This window comes from Anopheles bellator, chromosome 2, assembly GCF_943735745.2.
Source record: "Anopheles bellator chromosome 2, idAnoBellAS_SP24_06.2, whole genome shotgun sequence".
Classification (NCBI taxonomy): domain Eukaryota; kingdom Metazoa; phylum Arthropoda; class Insecta; order Diptera; family Culicidae; genus Anopheles; species Anopheles bellator.
In genome coordinates, this window is record NC_071286.1 from 46,769,668 (window position 1) to 46,793,156 (window position 23,489).

The 23,489-nt window shown below is 41.3% G+C and overlaps 3 protein-coding genes across 4 annotated transcripts in view; 2 read left to right on the forward strand and 1 right to left on the reverse strand.

Moving 5' to 3' along the window:
- The window catches only part of LOC131209940 (zinc finger protein squeeze-like), an 86,330-nt gene that overhangs the window by 58,249 nt on the left and 4,592 nt on the right, over positions 1–23,489 (forward strand). The window lies entirely within an intron of this gene.
- Positions 6,878–22,340, forward strand: LOC131209937 (uncharacterized). Its single transcript, XM_058203109.1, has 9 exons — positions 6,878–7,301; positions 9,611–9,652; positions 10,679–10,843; positions 11,274–11,394; positions 12,252–12,399; positions 12,692–13,095; positions 17,063–17,218; positions 19,103–19,241; positions 19,627–22,340. The coding sequence occupies exons 1-9, from the start codon at positions 7,234–7,236 to the stop codon at positions 20,523–20,525; spliced, it is 2,142 nt and encodes a 713-aa protein (XP_058059092.1). The 5' UTR covers positions 6,878–7,233; the 3' UTR covers positions 20,526–22,340.
- On the reverse strand, positions 22,277–23,202 carry LOC131209942 (sex-regulated protein janus-A-like). Of its 2 annotated transcripts, none has more exons than XM_058203113.1 (2): positions 23,171–23,202; positions 22,277–22,964 (listed from the first exon to the last, which is right to left on the reverse strand). In XM_058203113.1, the coding sequence occupies exons 1-2, from the start codon at positions 23,190–23,192 to the stop codon at positions 22,567–22,569; spliced, it is 420 nt and encodes a 139-aa protein (XP_058059096.1). In that variant the 5' UTR covers positions 23,193–23,202; the 3' UTR covers positions 22,277–22,566. The 2 variants fall into 2 exon arrangements, with proteins under 2 accessions (XP_058059096.1, XP_058059098.1); XM_058203115.1 differs by having other exon boundaries at positions 23,079–23,180.

The following is a 23,489-nucleotide window of genomic DNA, read 5'->3' on the forward strand; positions in this document are numbered from 1 at the left end:
CAATCAAACAAATCTCTTGCTTCCTGGTCCCATAAAATAAAGCGATGTTCATAAAATAAACTATATTACGCTGTAGAATTGTTTGGAACTTCTATCGGATCAATCGACGATATGTTTCTACATAACAATATATCGAAACAATATTACGTACACATTTGCCGTTTTGTTTCAAATACGTTTACTGTTACAATTATGTTGTTATTATTCACCGTTTCGTTTGAAAAGCATCTCTTACGTAATAGACAAACAAATGTGGTAAATTTGTTTCTTGCTAGATACAACATTTGCCAACATTCATAAAGTCCCTTTTAAAAGCTAATAAACATAATATTTGTGTTTGATTGGCGAACGCTTCTATTTTATCGTCTCGTTTGGCTGCTGAATGAAAATGTTCCCGGGCATGTCAATGTTAGTTCTCTCAATAAACCTTCGATTGTTTACATCGCAGCCGATGGCAGCCAAAGCGTGACGAACAGCCATTGCCATCGCGAGTGTAAACGCACTCACTCATCGCGCTGCGAGAGAAACGATACTCATAAATCAAAATTTAAACAGGATCCTGCAGCCCATGAAGTATCTGACGACTCATACGAAAAGTGGAACGATTAATTGCCATTCCGCAGCAAGCAGTTCTTCAGGGAGTTTGCTTCAAGTCGGATGATATGAATCGTACTGAGACAACCCTCATCTCCACAGTCCCGCAGATGTTTTACCATGATAGAAGCGATCGATTATGATCACTCAACATTATTGCAGAAATTCAATACAAGTATACGTCCGCTATAGAAGAAGATTAAGCCTGTCGGCTGTCGGGGAGTGGATATCAATGATGAGTGATGTTTCACTTACCACGAAAAGTATCGCCCGTTAGCAGACATAATATTTAGGTGAAATAGGAGTGGATGTAACTGAGGCATGGAATCCCTCCTACGCTTCGTGAGTTGCACGTTCATATTAAACCGTGCACGAAGCCGATACGCAGTGGGACCATCATATGGAAACGATTCGACTTACACCTCGTCGTGAACTCATATTAAGACAGACCGAGGTCTCGATGAAGCTTATTTTTAGACCGAGTAGAAATTTCAGGCGTGTGACGTACTCTCGTGGCTGGTAAACGTGGACATTACGGAAGCACATCCGCCAAAATGTGGAAGTGTTGGATTTTTTATGAAATTTGAATGCGCCGTGGAGATACGCATCTCGATGACACAAAATGATGAAATTCACGAAAACCATCACAAATTCCGAGCAGATTGTCAATCAGATGAAATTTATATTGCGCACAATGTACAGGTGTTTTTTAAATTGCACTATGTGCCTTACACTGAAAATGCTGCAAACAATTAAGGTTCTTTGATCAAATGTTCGGTTTAAGCGGTAAATATTTCACTAGACCGAGTTAAGTTTCAATAATGGTAAAGTGGGCTCATGCGCTTTCACTTTAAAAGTATAAGGATTAACGATAGCTACGACGCAGTCCGTCCTTCTAACAAAAAAAAACGATTAACGAATTTTTGTTAAGCAACAGAGAAAAGAGAGAGAGCAGGATAGAGCATTTAATAGATATTTCTATTCCACCTTCAGCCGTCACCGTCTGGCAATTATAATGAAACAATGGCAAAAAGGGGAATGTTAATTCATTAGTTGTTAGCTCTTTCTTGGTCCCTTTTTTCACATTATTTACCTACCTTGCTAGTAACATTGCATTTTCCGAGTGCTTTTTGTTTAATTCTTTACAAATAACATTGCTGACGAAGACATCTTCTCTTTTCCTAAGCATTCATTTGCGGGAAAAAGATGAAGAAACGCAATGAAAAATGCATCAAAGTAAAATGTAAAAATACCATCATCAACCATCACGAATGGTAGCCGTAATTGAACTAACTGTGGGAGGTGTCTTTTTTGTTCTCATTTTTGTCAGATGTCCCATTTGAGACCAGAAAAACCTTGCATGCTGACACTCTCTATTATAAGAAAAGACCGATTTCAGATCACCAAAAGTTATACTGCAGCTTTAGTAGCAAACCATCTTAAATTGGCAATGGGATTTTATATTTTTCTAAAAACGGATTATGCTGCATTGAGTTATAAGCTGGAGTCTGCTACAATCGTAGAATTAAGCTGATACATATTGATTGCCATTTTTCAATGATCAAGTCCAGGCTTGAACAATGATTTACTGAAAGCAAACGTACCGAACACCTTTTAAAAAAAGAATACGGTTTAATACGGCCAATTCCATTTAATCAGCTCATTGTTATTTTCAGTAAATTTCACAAACTTAGATGTGAGTAACCTGCACCAAAATACCCAGTGGCAGACTATGGACAGACCAGCATCATTGAAATGTAGTCATGTCAGAGCGCTTTTAAGGCACCATACAATAAACTCTGCCCCGTTTCTGCGAAATACTTTTGGCAAATCATTAAGGCTGACGCTAATCACGAAATCGTGTTAATGATGGAATGGAAGAAGGCAAACAATGAGTAAAGTACCGTGCCTGCCTACCTTGATAAGGATTATCTGCCTGCTGCCTCTTTTTGCGCCGCACCGCAAAAAACCTTATCTAGTTGGACAGAGCTTTCGAAAGCTCAACAAGCTAGAGATGTTATCCGATATTATGTTCTTTTGCTCTCATCCTGCACAAGTACTACCCACAGAGGGGAAACTTTCTGCTGAATCACCATGCGTCTCCATCATACGGTTAGTGTCGGGAATTAATCAATGGATCCATAGGGAGTGTGCCGTTCGAGGAGTGGCGAAGCACAAGGTATTTTGTGCTTATCTTTCTTGCTGCTCGATGGTTTGCGTTGATTAATTATCCTTCGAGCGTGACCGCAGGTTGCCTCTGGGGTCAGGATCAAACATCGCTTCTGCTTGCGCTGATGGAATAAACTAATGAAAATTTTCCTATGAATCCTGAGAGCCAAATGACACGTCCCCTAACGGTGGTACGCTCTTTAACCCACGGAGAACACCTGGATAGCACAATGTTCAGCCATGTGTAAGCAGGAGGGTTAAATTGCACTTGTGCAAGATGCTGGAGATTTTTTTGCCGTAAATGAAAGCTGCTCGAGGCTCGCAATAACAGCGTCAGCAAATGAAAGCAACGTCATTATAGTGCAATTATGAAAACACCTACCAGCTAGCCGTGCAAGCGGCAAGTGCAAATAACGGTTGAGATGTGGGACCGTCCCGTAGCGAACGTGTAGCCCACATGGCCGTTACTCGCGGCGCTCAGGATGTCGCTGGCATACCTGCAAATCGTTCTGCACACGTACATGGTGGACTACGTTCCGAGAATGCAAAAGTTGACCACCCTGCGGATCAAACGTGAAGTACAAAGTTACACTTGACGTCACTGAAACTGTTAGTGATGGCAATCAAATATCCGAAAAGCGTCACTGAAATGCAAACGATAGTAATTGCTATTGTTTACACATTACTGAACTCATAATCATTCACGACCGAACAGAATCAGCAGCAACCCTCGTTTCGTATGTTGCACTTTCTCTGCATTATGATTCCCGAATTCTCTATACTTCGCATTAAAGAACCGTACTAAATAAAATGTTTAGAAAAAATAAGTGCAGCTGAACTACAATATTCCTGCTCATCAACAACAAATACATTTATGAGTAGCAATACAACTTAGTACAAAACGTTCATATGAAGTGGATTGTTAATAGTGCTTATGGCTGACTAACTTACAAAATACACTTGTCTCAGTACACACGTTTCGGCTTTTCTGTGATGTGTTTGATTTTAATTTTATGACCCACCTCGGCGGGTTTCTTATAATTTCTTTCCGATTGTTCGAACATCAAGTGGCTTAGAGATTCTTGTAAAAGTAATTACATTTTGCGATATACTTTTATTGCCGCCCGGTTTTCCGCTCGAGACTTTCGATGCTCGTGTCCAAGATAAGACAGTCGCTCCAGACATCCAATAAAAATATTACTCACTCATCGAGGGACCGGACACGTTCAACAAAGTGCCCGACACTTCTTGGTTTATATTGCTTCTGAACGACGTTAAGCTGATTACGTGGTTATATGAAACTCTTCAAATGTACGATGGATCATTAGTTGTGATTCGGTGTTGGACGCATCGAAACGTTCGTAAATTGACAAATTGTGTGTTCCCGATGGTGGTGGAAAATAGTCATACGAATTACGGTTGAAACAGCGCGGACCTCCTTTTGCGTGGCTTCCCAAGCAGAATGGTAGATCGTGAAGTGGCAGGAAGAAAATATGCTTCACTTGCGCTCATCTGATGTCGTGAAATAGAATAGTTCAGTGCTGAGCAAAGGGTCGCTGATTGGTCCAATGGTCCAATGGCTCTAGCCGACCATCCCGTTCACAAGAACTTGGTGCACAATTCGCGTTGTCTGCATAGCTGTAGTGCAAACACTTGTACGAAAAAAAATGTTGGCAATTGTTACATTTATATCCACATTGCATGACATGACCTGAACCGGCTAAAATAGCCCATTGGAAAACGACGATAACCTCATCTATGGTTATGATGTAGATTTCGTGCAATTAACATTAGTTACCTAAATCTATTTATATCCATAGCTGAACACCTAATTCCATCAATAAAAGCAGGTCATTGTTACCAGTAAACAACAAATGTCACATCAAACGTGAGCCGGTTTTTAGCACCAATAAACAGGTTTAGTCCCGTTACCAACGGGTGAGGTGCTAAACAGACGACGAAATATTGGTAAATCAGTCGGAAGCAGGCAAAACAGGGCCTCAATTGTCTGGAATATCATGTCTGTCGTAACAAGAAGATTGCTCTTTCCGATGATGCTCTGTCCTAAGCGTGCCCAGCCAGAAAATTTTAGCTCACCACGGAGCAGCAGCGTTCGTTGTACCTCGTTCGTATTCCGCTCATTTGGTACCCGAGTTTGTTGCTGCTTAAAAGCACGGCCATGATTCCAGCCAACGATCGATCATGGAAAACTTGTTCCATCTCTATCCCGTGCGCCACCTCTGCTATCGTTCTACCGACCGATGACGATAATGTAATCGACACAATCCAGTACTCGAAGTTCGTTTAATGATACTCGCCATCTGCCGACACGTCTGTCGCTGGTGTTGAGGAGGTCGCTAACATTATTTTCACCGCATTTGGCGGCGTTGGCAACTTAGGACGCGGGTATAATGTATGACCGACAGCCAACTCAGGTGCCATGTTCCTCTTCTTCGTACTAGGGTGCTACTAGGAACGGTAAACAATCGATGCTCTTCGAAGGTCACGGAATCATGGGCACGTATGTGCCACCACTGTAGCACCAATGGACTGCAAAGTGAGGAACTTTCATTCAAATGGTTTACCAAAAATATTACCAAGCTTGGTCCGTTCGATGACGAAGACTTGATACAAAAGAAGTCAGGAATCTGACCTTTTTCATATGACTGCTGTACGAAGTGAAACACTTTAATACTGTCATAATTATGGGTAATTTGGGTTTTTTGTTAAGGTTCAGCAGTATGATGTTCAGCAGAAATTGAATCTTTGAACTTTATAACAGTCATTAATTCAGTTGTGATATACTATACTGAAATATTTCCAAATATTTCCAAAACATGTACGTAATCCTGACTATTTTCATTCGCTTCAAAAATCGAATCGAATGCTCTTCTTATCCAAATTTTTGCTTTTAACTAATAAAACCAGATAATACATAAATATAGTATAGAAAAAAATTTACTGTACACATTCACTACATTTTCAATAGTGTCAATTGTATCACGTGTGTCTCAGCTATATTACGTTACACAAGTTAGTAACGTAGAGAACTAATCACACACAACATCTCTGTTTGTATGAAAATAATGAAATCATAATCACATAAAGTCATGTTTTGTGTGTGTAAAGTCGATTTTTAGAACACTGTGAATCGGTGTGTCGTTTGAACCTCCTATTTTCAATGTGGCGTTGTTTCGTATGTGGCGCTGTGGATACGAATAGGAAGAAGACCGGCTCGACCGTAGTCGGTCGAGGCCAGGTGCAGGAAGAAATATATTGAAATAACTAAACTCCGAACTACGACATCCAATCAATAGATTCTCTTGTCATTCACGAACCAAGAAAAGGGGAACCAAAGTTTGGGCATTCCATAGTAAAAAAATGTTTCTATAATGTATGAACATAATGGCTGCACGTATAAGTTTCTACTCTCGTCAAAGGATACTTTCTATGGACAGTCCATCAAAAAAATGACACAATTTTTATGATACTTCCTCAAAATGCTTATGAAAATAGCTTGTGTTTTATGTAGGATGCTCCAGCATTGTTCATAATCTGTTTATATTTATTTCAAGAGGAAACCTTGTGCAACCATATTCATAGGACCATACTGCGTTTAAGTAAATAAGCTATTGTCCATGATCGATTTATTGACGATGATTTGTTTCTGAGCTAACGAACTTACACACTATACAGCACTCTACCAATTAGAACAAATGGAAACGAGCATGACATTAACTTCATTACCGCAGCATCGATCCCGGAAAGGTTCTATTCCGGTCGCGGCACAACGAAGTGTCATCTTTCCCCACGCTTTGCAACACACTTTACTTGCTATTTACCTGAGGCATTGAATCTGCTTCTTTGTCTTGTCTTTCACAGTAACCGACGATGGCTCTATCACACAGTCCCTCCCATCAACATTGAACGGGTAAGAGAAAATCGATTCTACTACCAGCCTGAAGAGGTGCTGAAAGGTGTAGAAAAAAGCCAGGGATGGTTGTTAGCTCTAACCAAGTAATATCGTTTGTTAAATCAAACAGCAAAATCGCTGTTGAAGGCGAACCACACTGCAACGCACAAAAGCTGGATATCCATACCTTAACACGCACCGTACGGCTGGCAGCGAAATGATCCCAATGACGGGCGACGAGCACCGTTCCTTTACTTCAATGTCTGCCATCGTTTTATGGGCAGAGCATCAGCGTCGTACGCACCGGTATCAGCTGCAACAGGAACCACTAAAGGATCAGCACCAGAAGGAACGGAAGCTGTGGAAGAGCCTTAGTTAATATCATATCACATCAGACGCCCGCGTTACTCGCCAGCCTTCTGGTCCTTCCCTGGTGCGCCTCGTGCATTTCGCCGGTGAAGCATTGATCTGCTGAGTTGTAAAACCAACAGACGAGACCAGACCGTCACCGTTGCATCGTAGTCAAGCTGCATCAGCGCTACAACCGGTGACGAAGGATGTTGAAAGAAAGGGAAGACCAGGACCTGGAAATATGCAAAGCCCCATCGCCCTCTTCTGAGGATAGGTAAGCCATTCTCCTCGGTCAGTTTCAGTCGCCTACGCTTGGTAGACCGTCCAGTGTTACAAATGAAAAGCGATGCAGTGTCCTTGAGTGCCGCGGAATGCAATATGAGTAAATAGCGTAACGAGCACAACTCAGAGAATGTGAAGAGTTTCTCAGAGTTTCTTCACTCAGAGGTGAAGAGTTTCTGAGCCAGAAGATTGTTATGGTCTTTAAAATGACAGAAGTTCGTATGCAAACACCAACTAACATTCAGGATTCTCTTTTGGCAATAATGAGTAAATCAACTCATAACTCAATTTGGATGGATTATAACGATATTCTTGGACCTAATTTTTACTGTAAAGAGTAGATACAAAACTAAAGATTCATGTGATTCCCCGGAGATTCCTCTGCTCTGTTAATGTTAAACGGAAGTTCACGATGGCAGGAGGTACGATGAACGATGTAGACCCGGAAGGAATAGCTAATTCAATTGCCAAACACGTACTTTGATTTAAAGCGTAGCCCCCCCCCTAAGGATTTGCCAAACTATCGTAAATTGTATCTCTCCAGCTGTAGAAAATCCCTTGCCAGGTCGGGCCTTTCTTTCAATTTTGTTTTCATGTTTCAACCTTCTTCAGTTCCACTGAAGTCATGCCATTCTGAATGGCAACAAAGGTCCGAAGGTCCGAAGGAACAAAGTGTGGCATGTAAATTTTATACCATGCACAGCATATGCGATCCTGTATCATCCGAGACTAGCCCAACGGTGAGCATAATTCTTCGAATTGCGGACATTCGATTTATGCTTCTATTCCCAGCCCAACTACCTCCGGCTGTTCGAACTGATGGCGTTAGGGGTTGGTGTCCTTTCCATTTCATCTTGTGAGAGCGTTGTTATTTCCGTTGATGCTACTAATGTGGTCCTTCGAAGAGGGGAACGGCTGGTCGGTGCCAGGAAACTTTCCCGGCATTACTCAGACACCAAACGGGTCGTAGCATAACTCAATCTTCAAACGAATCGGTATGAATATTTCTTCACTAAACGAACCAAAATGGAAAACCTTTCGCTGGTGTAGAAGTGTCTGTGAGAGTGATGGCCATCCCACTGGTGCCACAGAACTGCTTCGGAGGCCGGATCGAACTGAACACTTTCACCAATACCCTTTCGTTCGTCAATAGACCTCTTCTTGAGCTGCTTTGAAGTTACCTTTTAGCAAATAAACCGCAAGCTCGGGCGTTAAAGGAGCTGAAACGTTATAAGTTTAACCCAAATCTTGCAACGTTGTTGACTTTTCCGACAGCACGGAGCGTTCAGTGGCACCAATTAGATTACCAGATGTTTCCATAATTGTATGCTTCGTTCAGGGAAAGCTTCGTTCCGATTTGTTGAGCGATATTTTTAGATTTCCGTAAGTTAATATCGAGCAGAAGAAAACTGTAGTAGAGGAAGAGAGAGGAAACTGATTTAATCTAATGGCAACATAAGCTGTAACACGGTATATTTGCAAATCGATTTTGGGTGCGAGGATTGACTGACATTATTCGCCACCTTTCAGTATTGTGTTCCAGAACATAACATAATTTACAACATAAGCGCCAGATCTACCGAAGCCACCCAAATGTAACGTATAAAGTCCTAAAGGTAATGTGTCTCTGTGTTTAAGCATTGGATTCCCCGATCGCTTTGCTTGAAGAATTTATTCATAAATGGTTGTTGTGGATAAATTCACATACATTTGCACAAATTTGTAAGACATCAATTGGCAACTGGCTTGGCTTATCTTATCTATTACCTTATGGTTGATGAATCATGTTAATTCTATTATAAGTGAAAGCTTTTCCAAATTTTTTTCTATTATACAAAAAGTTGGTTTTTAAATATTTTTCAATATTCAAGAAGCTATTCCAATCCCCACAGCATCTCAATAGTTAATCGACGGATTCATAATGAAATCGGAGTCGATTTCTTCCTTCGAAGTAAATGTGATGGCAATTTTCACTCGGATCTAAGCTGCTGATTGGTTCCTAATTACCTATGCCTCTTTGCCAATCCGACACACAATAATTCAATTTTTTGTATAATTAAATAAACTATGAAATACCAAAATAGTAAGTAATGTCAGCTATGCAGTGTCAGCGCACAAAAAGCGATATACGTACGGACAGAGCCGTGTTGGCTGCAATTTTAAGTTTTCCATTCGAGTCAGGTATCACTGTCAAGGTTCAAAGTAACGAATTTCGCTTGGAAACTGATTGATCGATGCCGCGTAGACCACCCCTTATTATTTTTTTTCAATACACAAGAAGCTATTATTTTGTCTTTGCAGGAAGCTAAACGATTCGGATATAGATCCTGTTGGATCGCAACGGTAAGTTACATAACATATTTTCCTTTGTACTTTATTGACTGTACATGAAATGATAATCCACCATCGAGTATCGAAACACAGCATGCAGAAGCGTTTGGCTTTTTGCCTATTTAACTGGCCATTGTCATTCTGCATTAGCATGAAGTACCCTCGTCCTAGTGGAGCTTGAACCATATAAAATTGGCATTCATAGTCGCTGCCCAAAGCAACACGCGCAACGAAACGCAAACACGGTATCGATTGTTTAATCGAATCGCCGAACAGCAAACACCCAAGGAAACCCCAACTCATCATTCAATTGAAACGCACAAAGCCACTGAAAAGCACACAACGCTTGATGCTGGGTAATTGTTTGCTGAACGGAAGCCAATTTTAGAGAGGAAAACATCCCCATAGGATATATTACAATCATGCTGATCAGCAGAAATTCTTGTTGAATCAATGAGTTCTTTAGACCACGCTTTATACCGTTCTTTACACCGAGCGCAGACTAAAGTCGCAGAATATTTTTACAAAGAAATGCTCAGTTGAGCAATTATTATTTATAGGAGTTGCAATCATTTAAAATTCATTGCCGAGCGCATATACTGACTCAACCTTACGAATGCAACCTATAAATTTTACACAATAAACTGAAACCCATGTAGTGACGTTCCCCACGCGGCGGCATAGATTTATGAAAGCGAGTGGGTAATTTCGCTGGGTCGCGGTCCCAAAATTATCACAATCCCAAAAGACCTTTAAATTATGCTTAAACGTGTAATGTACGCTCTCCTCGATCAAAAATTAGAAAACTTTCTAAAATATGCGACCGTTCCTGACACGCAGGCAAGTTGTATTCTTTAAAATAATCTCCACTTCCCAACGGTCTGCCGTAATTTCGGGAGTTTATTGTATTGAAGTTTTGTCTGATTGGTTTGTATGCAAAAATCTATGCAAAAATACATCGCCCTTCGCGCTATGTCCCACAGCAGGGAAAATTGCTTTTAAATAATGGCGTTTGCCTTTGCCCACGTTCACCCACAGCGTTTACAAGAAAACATCATCCAACCAGCTGCTAACGTTGTACCTTGGGAGTCGGGAACTGGTGGCTCGCAAAGGAGTTATCGAACCACTCAAGGGCGTGCTGTACATCGATTCGAAAATAGTCAACGAATCTAAAATTTACGGACAACTTACATTAACATTTCGGTAAGTATTGTTTCGCTTCTCAGAGTTTAAGGTCGCACTGCTGTGACTGAGATGCTAAATCTTGATTGGCTTGTTCTGATCAATGAAGGAGCAACAGCAAAGAAATATAGGATTAAAAAACGTTATCTCAAATTTTGTTTTGCGATAGGGTGTATTTTGTCTCGCACTAAGCATTGAGCTACTTCGGAACAGGTTTATTATATTTTTTATGCAAAACCTTGCCAACGTGGAACCAAACTCGATAATTAATTTTCCTTCTAATCTTTCTTTTTTCAATAAAAATAATAAAAAGGTTAACTGCATTTTTTTTTCTCTTACTTTCTACGTTCCTGTCTCCGAACTTGATCCAAATTACCTCCGGTCGACATAATTATTATAACCGCACGTCGTGACACAATTACGAATCCTACGGTGGTTCTGCGAACGACAGCTATGGGCGTGAGGACGAAGAAGTTATGGGACTTAAGTTCTGCAATGAAGCCGTTATTGCTTTGCAACAGTTTTGGCCACGACCGGCGGGCTGCGAAGTGGAGTCGCTTACACCGCTGCAGGTATGTATGATTGCGGTCGATGAGTACACATTTTATCGCTGTTGCCACCATGTTCCAAAAGTCCGTAGTCCTGTTAGAAAGCTTCATTTTAATTCCAATTACTATCAGTATCCTAGGCCAAATAAATAATGGGAGTTGATTGTTGAAAAGGGGATAATAAATTAGCAAAAAAATCAAATTCAATTTCAATATTTCTGATAATTTCCGGTTCCCGAAACCAAAACTCTTTTACACCTATTGTGGAACTGCTTCGTAAATATAGACGGTTCCAGGAAATGGATATTTTGCCCTTTAACGTCCCACAGCCAACCGTTTCCATGGGTTCGACAGCACCCATGGGACAGCAATGAATTATGTACAAAAGTACAAAAAATAGATATTTATGATGAAAAAAGTAGGAATTCCCAAAGGGACAAGCTGCATGCCCCCAACACATCAATGTTCGCTGCAGCTGTATCGCCCACAGCATTCCGATGGCTTTAATGCTCATAGAGCTCGTTACCAGCGTTACGAGCAGGAAAACAAAAAGTATATAAATAATTGTGGCATTGTTTGGGAAGGATTTTGATGTGTGGTTCGACGAACAAACCCGGCGATCCAGGTATCCGCGGCTATCGGAAATCTAATAACACAGCCGAGGTGGTTCAATGAAGCAGCCAAGTCCACCCTTCATAATTAAATCGGCTATTCCCTTCCGTGCTCATACCTGTACCAGAAATTCCTGCCACAGGATGTCCCAGTAACGAAGCCAATAAGCGAACGGATGATTTTTGCCATTACGCCGACCTCCCGTAACGTTCGTGAAACGAATAATCGAGCCGCGCTCTCTTTTTGTTTTTCCGCACGCACTACGATAGGAAGCACTACTGGAAAGGCTAGGAAAAAATGCGGTTCCCTTTACGCTGGAAATTGGGACGCTGGCACCACCGAGTGTGCAGCTGCTACCGGCGAAACGTTACACCGGAGCTCCGATTGGCACCAGCTACGACGTAAGGGTTTACACGGGTAAGTGCACCACTTCCGGTCAGTTTCCCCACTAAAATAAAATGCGAGAAAAAAACGCGGTTCAATTCCACGTTTTTTTCGGATTGGCCACGGTGACTGGAACTCCACTCGACGATCCTTAGCCGTGCGCGTTCGATTACTTCACGTCATTGGCCTCATCCGGCGGCTCCCGTCGATGGCTAATTGATTTACGATGCTTCTTCCGGTGTTGTTGATTGTACTTTTCGTTCTCTATCTCTTCACTAACTCGCATCCATCCTTTGTTACGTTGCTTCCCGGCCACGTTCTGCAGCAGAAACGTCGGGAGACGAACGTGTCCAGCGTCGATCGACTGTGAGATTAGGTATAAGATTAATCCATAAGATCTGCCTTGATAGTACCAAAGCGCCGGCCGCTCTCGAGACGGCCACAGTAAATAATTCTTCCTTCAACGATGGTAGCAGCCTGAGTGCGGCTTCCGCCGGAACTGGCCCTGGACCGAAAACTCCACCAGCCCTGGCTCCGCAAGCCTCGATCGCCTGCGGGCCGGACAGCAACACTAGCAGCACCGTTCCTCGAGCTTTACGGTTGCGCCTTTCACCAAAATCCCTGAAGCTATCATCGCTCCACCGGCACAGCAGCAGCGTTGACAGTACAAACGGTGGCATCAAGTCTTACGGCGATCATGCCATCATCGAGCTGACAGAAACGAATAAGGTAAGCTTCTGCTGTCCATAGGTAACGCAGAATTTATTGACCCCAGGACAGCCGGAGATTTGGTGGTGCGAAACACAAATTGAATTCGATACATCACTCAATGACGGACTATGCATAATTGAGGAAGGAAAATGCTCAAAAAATATTACATTATCGACAACGTAGATAAAAAGATCAAACAATTTGGGAAAAACCTATTCTTTTCCTGACATTAATCACTAGTGACACAAGTTGGAACAACTTATCAAAATTAGAGATATTTTACTGATGATGCCAAATACTGGTTATGCTCCAAAACTATGTGATCTCACGCCACGGTAGCAATACATTATCATAGTATTTTTGTTATGTTATCGCGTTTTCATCAACTAAAATTGCTAATTACACTTATGACCAGTTACAGAATTTTTTTAAATCTTATTCATTAAGTAGTGATAAAAAAGAGCTTCAAAATAAAAATGGTAAATATATTGCCGCAGTCGCTACTCTCACACCAAGATTTTGTCTCGTAAACTTTTCTTTATAAATTTTTTTTTTCTATAGTTGTTGCACCATGGTCTTTATAGACATCAGGCGCCTCCATTGAAATAATGAATAAATAATTGCATTAATGAAAAGAGTCGCAACTAAGCCCGATGTGTGCATGTACCTTTTCGACAAAATACACGGTGGCAACGAGAAAGTGATACACTCATTCGAGTGCCCATCGTTTTAATTTTTACAGCTATAGGTCCGATCTTTGTTTAGTATTTGAAGAAGTACTATGTTTACAGTTTATTCATACGTGATAAAGTCAGTGCTTGTGTTTCGTCCACCAGAAAATTGTAATGGATTTTTATAGATAACAAATCAAGATCTTGCATCTTCAAAACCTCATAAACATTCAGATCAAGAGGAAGCTGTCAAATCTGAACTTGACCAGATTATTCGTGTACAGGACTATCAAACGTTTCAAGGAAATTGGTACAGTTGTCCCCAAAATGAAACCGGGGGAAAAACGGGCTGTACGGACTTCAGCGGTAATCAAAGCGGTGAACGAGCTTATTCGACGAAATCCGGTCCGCTCGGGAAGAAAAATGGCACGTGATATGAAAATGAGTTACACCTCCATGCAAAACATAAGGATCTTCGATATAGTACTTTTAAGAAGCAGAGGATTCATGGATTATCTCTCTAAAATATTGCCGACAGGGATGTCAGATGTCGGATGCTCCTGAAGACGTGATGAATGATCGTGTCTATGGTGGAAGTCTTCGTGATATACCAAACGATAAAAGAAAGAAGCCAGAATCAGAAGCCATTTGCTACCTTGTATCAAGGAACTTTTGTGAGATGAAGATTTTTGCTTTCAACACGACTCAGCAGCTGCGCATAAAGCATTGGTTGTTCAGAAATGGTGCAAATAAAATTTGCCATGTTTCATCAGTTCTTCTAAAAGGCCCTCATCGTTGTCCGAATTGAATCCACTCGACTTTAATATCTGGGGATACATGCTAGGAAAGTTAAGCAACGTAAATCATATGAGTTTGGACACTTTTAAGAATCATTTAGTTCAAATCTGGGATGAAATGCCGAACGAAGTCGTGCATGCGGTGAAAAGTGTGATGCTTCCGAAAAGCGACTTCGGGCCGTAATCAAACATAAAGGCGAAATATTTAAATTGAACTAAATACATTGTAAGTTTACTACTGTAACATGTTATTAAAACAGCTAGAGGAGAGAAAACAATATTTTGATTTTTATGACATAATTTAAGGGTATCACTTTCACGTTGCCACCCTGTAGATAATAGATCCGTTTCCTTTCCTAGTTCGACAACAAACTTAAAAATTAAAAAAAACGAAAAAAAGAAAAATGAGCCTCGTCGCTGAAGCTATTTTTTGAAAAATTAGTGTTTCGCATGTTCTGTTCTGTTATTAAGCGATTCATTTTTTAAAACGGCAGACATTCAACTAACTCTTTTAAACTAGCATTGACAGATATATTCGAAAACTATGAAATGCCATTAATGCTGTTCCAAATCACACTACGAAATGACCCATTTTATGATCTACGTTAAACGACCTCAACAAAGTAAAGTACTACAAAATGTGTAGAGGTCGAATGACTTGCATCTAGTGCTAAAAATGCGAATAATATTAGTTTTAATAACGCACAATCAGTGAAAACAGCATAAGCTACGCTTCGTGTGTTATGTACTCACATTGTGAAACTAAAACTAGAACCCAAAAGCAAAAGAAGCGTATCAAACGATGCATGCTTTCCACTAAGTTACCATAGACCTTTCTGTGCCTATTGTTCCTTCCCTTAACAAGCATTGTTGAAGAGTGAACAAGTGATTGTCCAATAAGAGGCACATTAACAGCATAGGACAAGCTGCGGCCCGTGCCACACACCGCTCAGCGGAGAATGTTTCTTTTATTTATTGAACAACCTTTTCTTTTTGTCCGGCTCTGTCTTGACTTTGCAAACAGACGGAACCCTATCCAATTACGGAGGTCATTATTTGCTTTTATGATGAGGGATCATGTCCGTCGCCGAGATCGTCGTCATATCTTATCGTACCACCAAAAACCAAACAACAGCCTCTTCAGTAGCAGCGGCAGCAGTAACAGCCTTCATGCTTATCAGAACCTATTTCCGGTCACCTCCCCACTCGTCAACAAAGAAAACTCCGCACATTCGAAGCTTTTGTCGCTGAGTACGGTTAACGGAGAAGGTAAATAATTGATCACGATCTTGGTCTTGGTCGAAAATCAATTTTACGCCACCTGGAACGGTAATATGCTTTAAATTTCGCATTTGTCTTTTGAGCAAATTACGAACGGTGGAATTCTGTAAGAGACTGTTAAATTTTAATGTAAGAGACTATTATTCACTGTGGAAATTCGTTCAGAGAATCGTTTCATATAAGCTCTTGGTAAATGAATTCATTTGCGTGGCAACGTTCAGGTCAAATTAAAGATTATAGTATACTTTTCGAGTGGCTTAATGTTCTCCGTAAAATCACTCTCTAGCGCAACTCTTGTTCACTCAAATCAGCGTTTCCCATACAAACTGTGTACATACGATCGTGCACCAGGTTTCTTTATAGTTCATCATCCTATTAACGTCTCACTCATTGGGTGGCTAGCTGTGAAATTTACAATGGGATTTCGGTAGTCATATCACGTACTATTATAGAACATAAGCCTTACCATAATCATGAGGGATAAAATTGAAGAAACCATTAAGCTTCGAGACACGACATCGTGTGCCGTAATCGATAACAAAACAGCTTCAGTAAAACACACAAAACGGGTATACTAAGCTACCCTCATATCAACGTTTCGTGTGGAATCCATCGAAAGGGCGTTCCTCGCAACTAGGCCATCGAAAGGAAGTACGGCTATGAGACTAGGTTCCACAAACCGAATGAAAAAGAGCATCCGACCAACTGTTTCGAGATGCTGTAGTAAAAAGAGGCACACAACACAAACACTAATATCACTAATATACTCTAGGGCTTTCCAGCATTCATTCCAATAAGGATTTGCCACAAACTACCCATTAGATCGTGTGTAAATGCCATACTTCGAGGAAACTGGCACAGTTTACTCAACAGTTGCGTCAATGGTTCTTGCTATAACACGCGAACTGTCTAATCATACAATAAAATAATCTCAAATTTCACATAATATCATACACTTTGTTGCGAACTGTGTTAACTAAACTTGCTAAAGCATTTCAATATCCCTTCTGAAGTTAAATACAAACATTTGCAAAACGGTAGTCCGTCGCTACTTGTTGCTACCCCTCCAAGTCGCAACATTCGGTGACGTCTTCTAAGGTGATGTGAGGCTACATTTAATCGTCTTGTTAACCTTTTGCTTTCTGTCACAGCATGATGAAGGGGTAGCCAAAAGCGCAACTGAAGAATAAGCAGACGACAAACTACAATTGCTGTCCGGTTTTTTCGGTTTTTCAGGGACCGCAGCTATCTGTCGACAAACCATTCTTGTGGGCCGACGGCCGTGTCAACCTGAAGGCATCCCTCAACAAGGCGGCCTATGTGCATGGCGAGAACGTAACGGTTACGCTTGACATCAAGAATGACAGCCGGAAAATTGTCCGGAAAATTCGGGTAAGGAACTGAAGGAAACTTTTTGGGCCGGGCGGACAGCTCTGGCCATAATTTTCCACGTGCAAAATGATAACGGTGGTTTGTGATCAGCAAGGAAACGGGTGCCAGGGCGCGTATTCAGCATCTTTCTTCAGCTCGTCTGGCAGCATTAGAACAAATATGAAACACAAAGCCTCAGTACCTGTTTAATGGTAACATTAGATATGGTCATGTCGGCTACCGTTGTCGTATGAAATCGCTTAAGGACGCCATGAACGAAGGGCTTCTCGTAGAATTTCCACATTTTGATCAACTCAACTAATAGATAAAGAATGTTTATCTTGTCAAGGCGCCGTTCTAAGTGATAGCCATCAACTACACATCCTTCAGACGTACAACGTTCCCCAGTCAACGGACATTTTGCATGGGCTTGGAAAAATTTGAGACTAAGTTGGAGTTTTAAGAGGCTTGCTGGACGATCGAAACACCGGTCATCGTCGTACGCCAGTCGAAGCATAGTTATCATTGCATTAATGAACAAAGCCTCAAAAATATCATTTTTAGTAGCAAAAGAATAACAGGCGCATCTAATGGTGAATCCTGGTGTAACATGAAACACGTAGGTCAATCCTGAACACCATAGGTGTTGTTCCAGTGATGATATAACCTGGCGTTTCTACCAGATAGGACGTACTTCATTCAGAAAACGTCGTATACTTTAGACATTTCGAAAGTGAAAATTTCGTAAAATTAAGGATCTATATTACTAAAGTACGAAATTTTTGGAACATTTTGTGATCAATTTCGAACCATTGCGGTTACATGTTTCTAAATTCCGCGATAAGGTACGGACAGTTGGTTTTCGTTGATACTTCCCATTGCTCCTTAAATCCAGAATTGTCGAATGAAGGTTTAGCTGTGCAAATGCTAGATGAATATGAAGACTGTATGTATGTGTGAGTATGTGCAAGTATTTAGAGCTAAATTGGAATTTATAAAAATTTTATCGTCTAATTTGTGGAGTTTATGCAGTTTAAAGTTACACTCTAGATCCTTATAATATCAGTAGTTTTACTCGGATTCAAAGCTGAGTACTTTACAGACCTATTGATGTACTTATTGAGATTTCCCAAAGCGCTCGACCATTGTCTCCGGTTACAATTCCCACCATGTTAAACAATCTCTGGTATTGTTTTCTGTCACCATTTCAGGCCTGTGAAAGTAACAAAAGCAATACCATGCTCGACAGGAAGGGTGTCACAACATTTTCGCTCAACCGTTTTTGGAGAATAGCACATATTTTCCGTAAACCTTTTTCTGAGTGGTCTTTTGGGGGCACCAACGTCAGCCCGTCCATCGACCTCGACGTCAGTATGAATATTCATGAGAAGCTTCGTCAAGCCCAACATCAGGTTTTAGCATATCTTGAAGCAACGTCTGAAGCGTTAAGGGTTTGAGGCAATAGCTCCAGCTCCTTCATTGATCGCACGGAAGAAGGGGACTTCCTGAAAAGCGCTAGAAGTGTTGGCTATGTTGGGTTGGGAATGGAGTTTTCTTCGGTAAGCATTCACCGTTTTACACAAAAGCTGTAAGAGCGTAACAGAGGTTAACCTGTTTTAGCCTTGTCTGCCCTATGTGCTACGGTGCCCAGTATGAGGTATATGCATTACAATAAACGATACAAGGAGCTATCCTTCGGGCAACCTTGGGCAGCAAAATGATCACTGTGAAAGCTGAGAAACCAAAGAATCCATCATATACTCATCTTTGCGTAACATAACTTTTTAGCACAGCAAACATGCGATTGTTTAGTTTATTTTTCACTCCTAACTCATTTCTTTTTCTCTTCGTCGTGTCTACTTGCATATGCGGATTCATATTCACCGCATTCACCGCAACACATAGTTGGTCGCCGTGCAGCATGTGGACGTTTGCATGTTCAGTAATGGAAAATTTAAAAACATCGTCGCCGAGGTGGACGTGAGCAAACATATCGGGCCGGGCGATACGCTTCACGCATCCTACTCTCTGCTTCCGGTCAGAGGTAAGTGATATTTATGATCTGGTCCGCGGCGGATCTGATGTGATGTATTGCTCGCGGTATGCGGCTCGCATGTTCCAGAACGGCGAAACTATCGAGCTTGAAGGAAATTCTATCCAATGGCACACTGGTTATACTTGTAGAACCATCTGGAAAACTTCTCGTGCAAATTTAGTATACCTCATTCTCGGGCATTAATTACGGACAGTTCTAATCGTTGTTATCCTGGAATCTAATATTCTAATAGTTGCTCAAACATTTCCATTAAATCGAATGGTTCAATCAAACGAAAGTTCCCCAGCGGTCTATACATAAGAACAACATTATCACTCGATATGCACAAGTTGCATGATTGCACAACGTCCAATAACTGAACTAATCGTTTCAGGAACCACAAAAAATTGGATCGCCGTAGAAGGTGCCTTAGTCAGCAGCAACAGCGCTGATCCGAGCTCGTCGGCCTACAATTCCAAGTTGGCCACCAGCGCTCCGCGTGGCATGCTGTCCGCCTCCGTGAGCTCGACAGAGGAGAAGAATGTGTTCGCCATCTACGTATCGTACTACGTGAAAGTAAAATTAATACTCAGCAGCATGGGTGGCGAAGTATCGTTGAAGCTACCGTTTGTCCTCGGCAACGTGGAGCTCAGCAACAACCCAGACGGCTCCAAGCCGCCGGACACGTTGAGCGGGCTCAAGAAGATGCGTGAGATGCGACGAAAGTCTTCGGCCATCACCACCAACGGCGGTGTCGGTGGAAGTCTCGACTTTACGCCCTGCCGATCACCACTGTCCAAAGAACTCAGCGTGCGTGATACCGACGAGCCTGAGGACGAAACGATAGAAAGCGCCTCGCGTGTAAAAACCGTTAACCAGCACAATCAGATCTCCACCACGGAAGGGGCAACCATTCGATCCAGCCGTCGGATTCCGACAGATGTGTCTCCTTCGGACAGCAGCGGGCCGCGGGAAGAACAGATAACAATCAACAGCCGCCGGGAGCTGTTCAAGAACTCCAAGTTCAATGACAACCTTAGCAGTACAATCGACATAATAACGGAAGACTTCCAGACGATCACGGCCAACATTTCCAACCTGATTAAGTCGGACTCGAGTAAATCGAATTTGAACGAGGCCGGCACCTGCAACCAGGAAATTAGTGTCGAAGCTCAGATACACTGTCCCCAGATGGGCACCACAATGGACGACAGAATCAGCAATCAACCGTCACCTCAACGCTCCCCTCAGAGATCCCCACAGCGGTCACCGTTGCGACGGCTAGAACATTGATAGTGACGATAGGCTTAATATGAAAGGTTTCGATTACCAGTGGCACTAATGAGTGACCGATTATTGAGTAGTACTCTCTGAATTTGACCGTCTGTGTGTGTACATGCATGCGTGTTCGTGAGTTTGAATGTTTCAATGTGCAGTGCAGGATTTGATTTTCATGGTCTTTTGCCGTGGCACAAGGGTAATTGAGCATTATTACTGTCTAAATAGAGCATAGAATAGGGGAAGGAAAGCTACGAGCGTTAGATCAATTTTACTTCCTAACAAGTATTGGAACATCTAGGAAATGAGTGTCTGAAGCTAGGAACCTAAGCATTTGAGTAGCCCTGGAGTAGCTAGTGGCGCGTTTTTCACTGACACCTGCAGGGACTATCGCTCTCCAGCTAGCTAGCAGTAGCAGCTTTAACTTTTACACGCCCTGTTCTGAAAAGTTTTGACGAATATACTACACTGGTAGCAAAGGTTTAGAAAATGTTCAGTCTGTAGTGCAGTGTGTGGGCGCTACGAGAAATCGTCTTTCTTCTGTGCTGCATGTGTTCCTTGAACGAGACAAGTACAAAACATGCAGTAATTACCAATTTAAGTCCTGGTTTGCTCAACATGCTGAAGCAACGGACCCACGATTTAGAAGGTTATCTGAAATTAATTTAGAAGGATTGTTCAAACAACACTCCTACAATCATTTCTGAGAACATTTCCGTTCAACCTCTTACTAGTCGTTCATACAATAGAGAACGGAACCAATTTGCCAAAATGTTATCCAGCTGATGTTAGCTTAACCTTTGGCCATCTCTTAAACATATCGAAAACGTTAGATCCCGAGACAAAACTTTAAAGAAGAAGAAGCTGATAGTTGCCAATTACTATAATCCCTCCTAAATTGTTGTTGCAGAACCGGAAGAAACTTGCTAGCGTACAATCGAGGAGCACTTTATTAGTGTTACAGTAGTAGAGTAAGCCGTTTGAAAAATGGAACTGTATAAACTTGTATTATTTCCAAGCGTACTTGAATTCTGTTTTGACCGCATTTAAAATTGATATGCCATCACAGAACACAGCGAAAGGAAAACTGAAGACTAACTATTTTTTTATTTGAATGCTGCTTTTTTTATATTACTGGCGAAGATGCAAAGCGTGCAATTTCATGTTGAAAGAGAATGTCGCCTTATGAAATCTGTTTTGTTTCACATGTAACTCATGATACTAAAATACTTATCCCCTACTCAAATACATATAATTAAAGAAGGTTATTACGTTCCAAGTGGAGCTAGTTGAAGCTAACAGAGCTCATTAGTGTCGGTCGCCAAAAAATGAAGCCCGTAATTATGAAGACATGTACATTAGCATTAGAAGAAAATAAGAAAAACTGTTATTTTCGTCAACTTTTACCTTATTGTAAATCAAAATTTTCCCTTCTCAACACGTTACTTTGATACACTAGCACTAGAATCGTGCTTTTTTGAACATATAACGATCAAAGTTGGATAAGCGGGCTAATCTTCGCCGTAGTGAACCGTTGAAGTAGGGTAAAGACCATTGCTCTCATGTAATGGGCCACATGTACCAGGCGGTCCACTTCCGGTTTATTACTGTGAGACTTATACTTAGCTGTAGCGCTATTGAAGATATCGAAACCTGAAAGAATACATTCAAGCAAAAATCTAGAAAGACGCAACTTCGACTACTCGAGAGACGTCGTAAGTTATATTTTATCCCGATATATATTTGACGGTGGGTACTATCTGTGGAATCCCTAAGTGTGCAGTGATACCGATAGATATGTAGATGGATGAGTAAATAAATTGATGTTTTGTAAAAATAACTAACATTTCTTTCATTTCCTTGGAGAGGATGGATAAAATGCTGGTATCCCTAGTTCTCTTTGAGTCTAACATTAACTTATTGCATTTTTTTTCTTCTGACTGATATGATATGATTGATAATTGCAACAAACAATACAAAATTATCAACAAAATGCATTACAGTGCAAAATTTTGAAATAATTTATTTTTATCGTTCGATGTCAGCCTTTTTACTCTCAGTACCCGTCGTCGGAGCAGTTGATCTGGAAATCCTTGTACTTTGTTAAAAGCAAACGACGTGTCTCAAGATGGTCTGCCTTTCCGTAGCCCTGCGAATACCCGTATACCTTAATCTGCTTTAAATCCGGCCGATTCTCAATGCGACCACCACCTAGACACTCCGTTTCTAATCCCAATCCCATCAGGGACGAGCTCACCTCATCGTAAATGTCCGAGTGCCATTGAGCGCGATTGAATCCACGGACAATCAGTTTACTTGGTTCGGTGCCATCCGCTTGCTCCTTCGCGTAAACTTTGATTAACACGTATTTGAAGATTCCTTCGTCGATATCAACCACCGATACTGCTTCGAGTTTGGCATCAACCATTTTGCTGAATGTTCTCTTCCAAACTCCTGCAATAATTTGAAAAATATGATAAATTGTTACCATGTACGGTATGTTGTCGCGCTCTGTTTTGTAAGTCTTTTGCGCTAAAGGTTAACAGGATTATACTATTGGCAACTAACAGCTTTTTCTTCTTTAAACTTTTGTCTCGGGATCTAACTTTTCCGAAATGTTTAAGAGATGGCCAAGGGTTTTATTTAGAGAATATTATCACCTGTTTTGATGAGGCCGAACATAAAAAATAAGCCTTGACGAAACCGGCTGTCACATCAGAAGTGCCCAGTGATCGAGAAGCAATCCGAGAGACGCGGATCCATGGAGCAAAATTAAACTTAACGATTCTAGATTCGAAACTAGATTCGCTTCAAAAGAAAACATACCGTTCACAATTTAACCATCCTTGGTTTGCTTTAAATCTAGTCCTAAGAGAAGTTATCAAACCATGCGTGTATTCTAACGTTTAACATTAAAAGATGAATAATGTATCTGTGATATTTTTTCTTGACACACCGTGTGAAGTTTTGGATACGTGC

Coding starts and splice junctions, on each gene's coding strand:
- LOC131209942 (XM_058203113.1), bottom strand. CDS start 23,192: ATGTTCGGCCTCATCAAAACAG. Junction 22,965..23,170: donor GTTCGGCCTCATCAAAACAG/GTGATAATATTC, acceptor AAATTATTGCAG/GAGTTTGGAAGAGAACATTC.
- LOC131209937 (XM_058203109.1), top strand. CDS start 7,234: ATGTTGAAAGAAAGGGAAGACCAGGACCTGGAAATATGCAAAGCCCCA. Junction 7,302..9,610: donor TCGCCCTCTTCTGAGGATAG/GTAAGCCATTCT, acceptor TTGTCTTTGCAG/GAAGCTAAACGATTCGGATA. Junction 19,242..19,626: donor CTCTCTGCTTCCGGTCAGAG/GTAAGTGATATT, acceptor TAATCGTTTCAG/GAACCACAAAAAATTGGATC.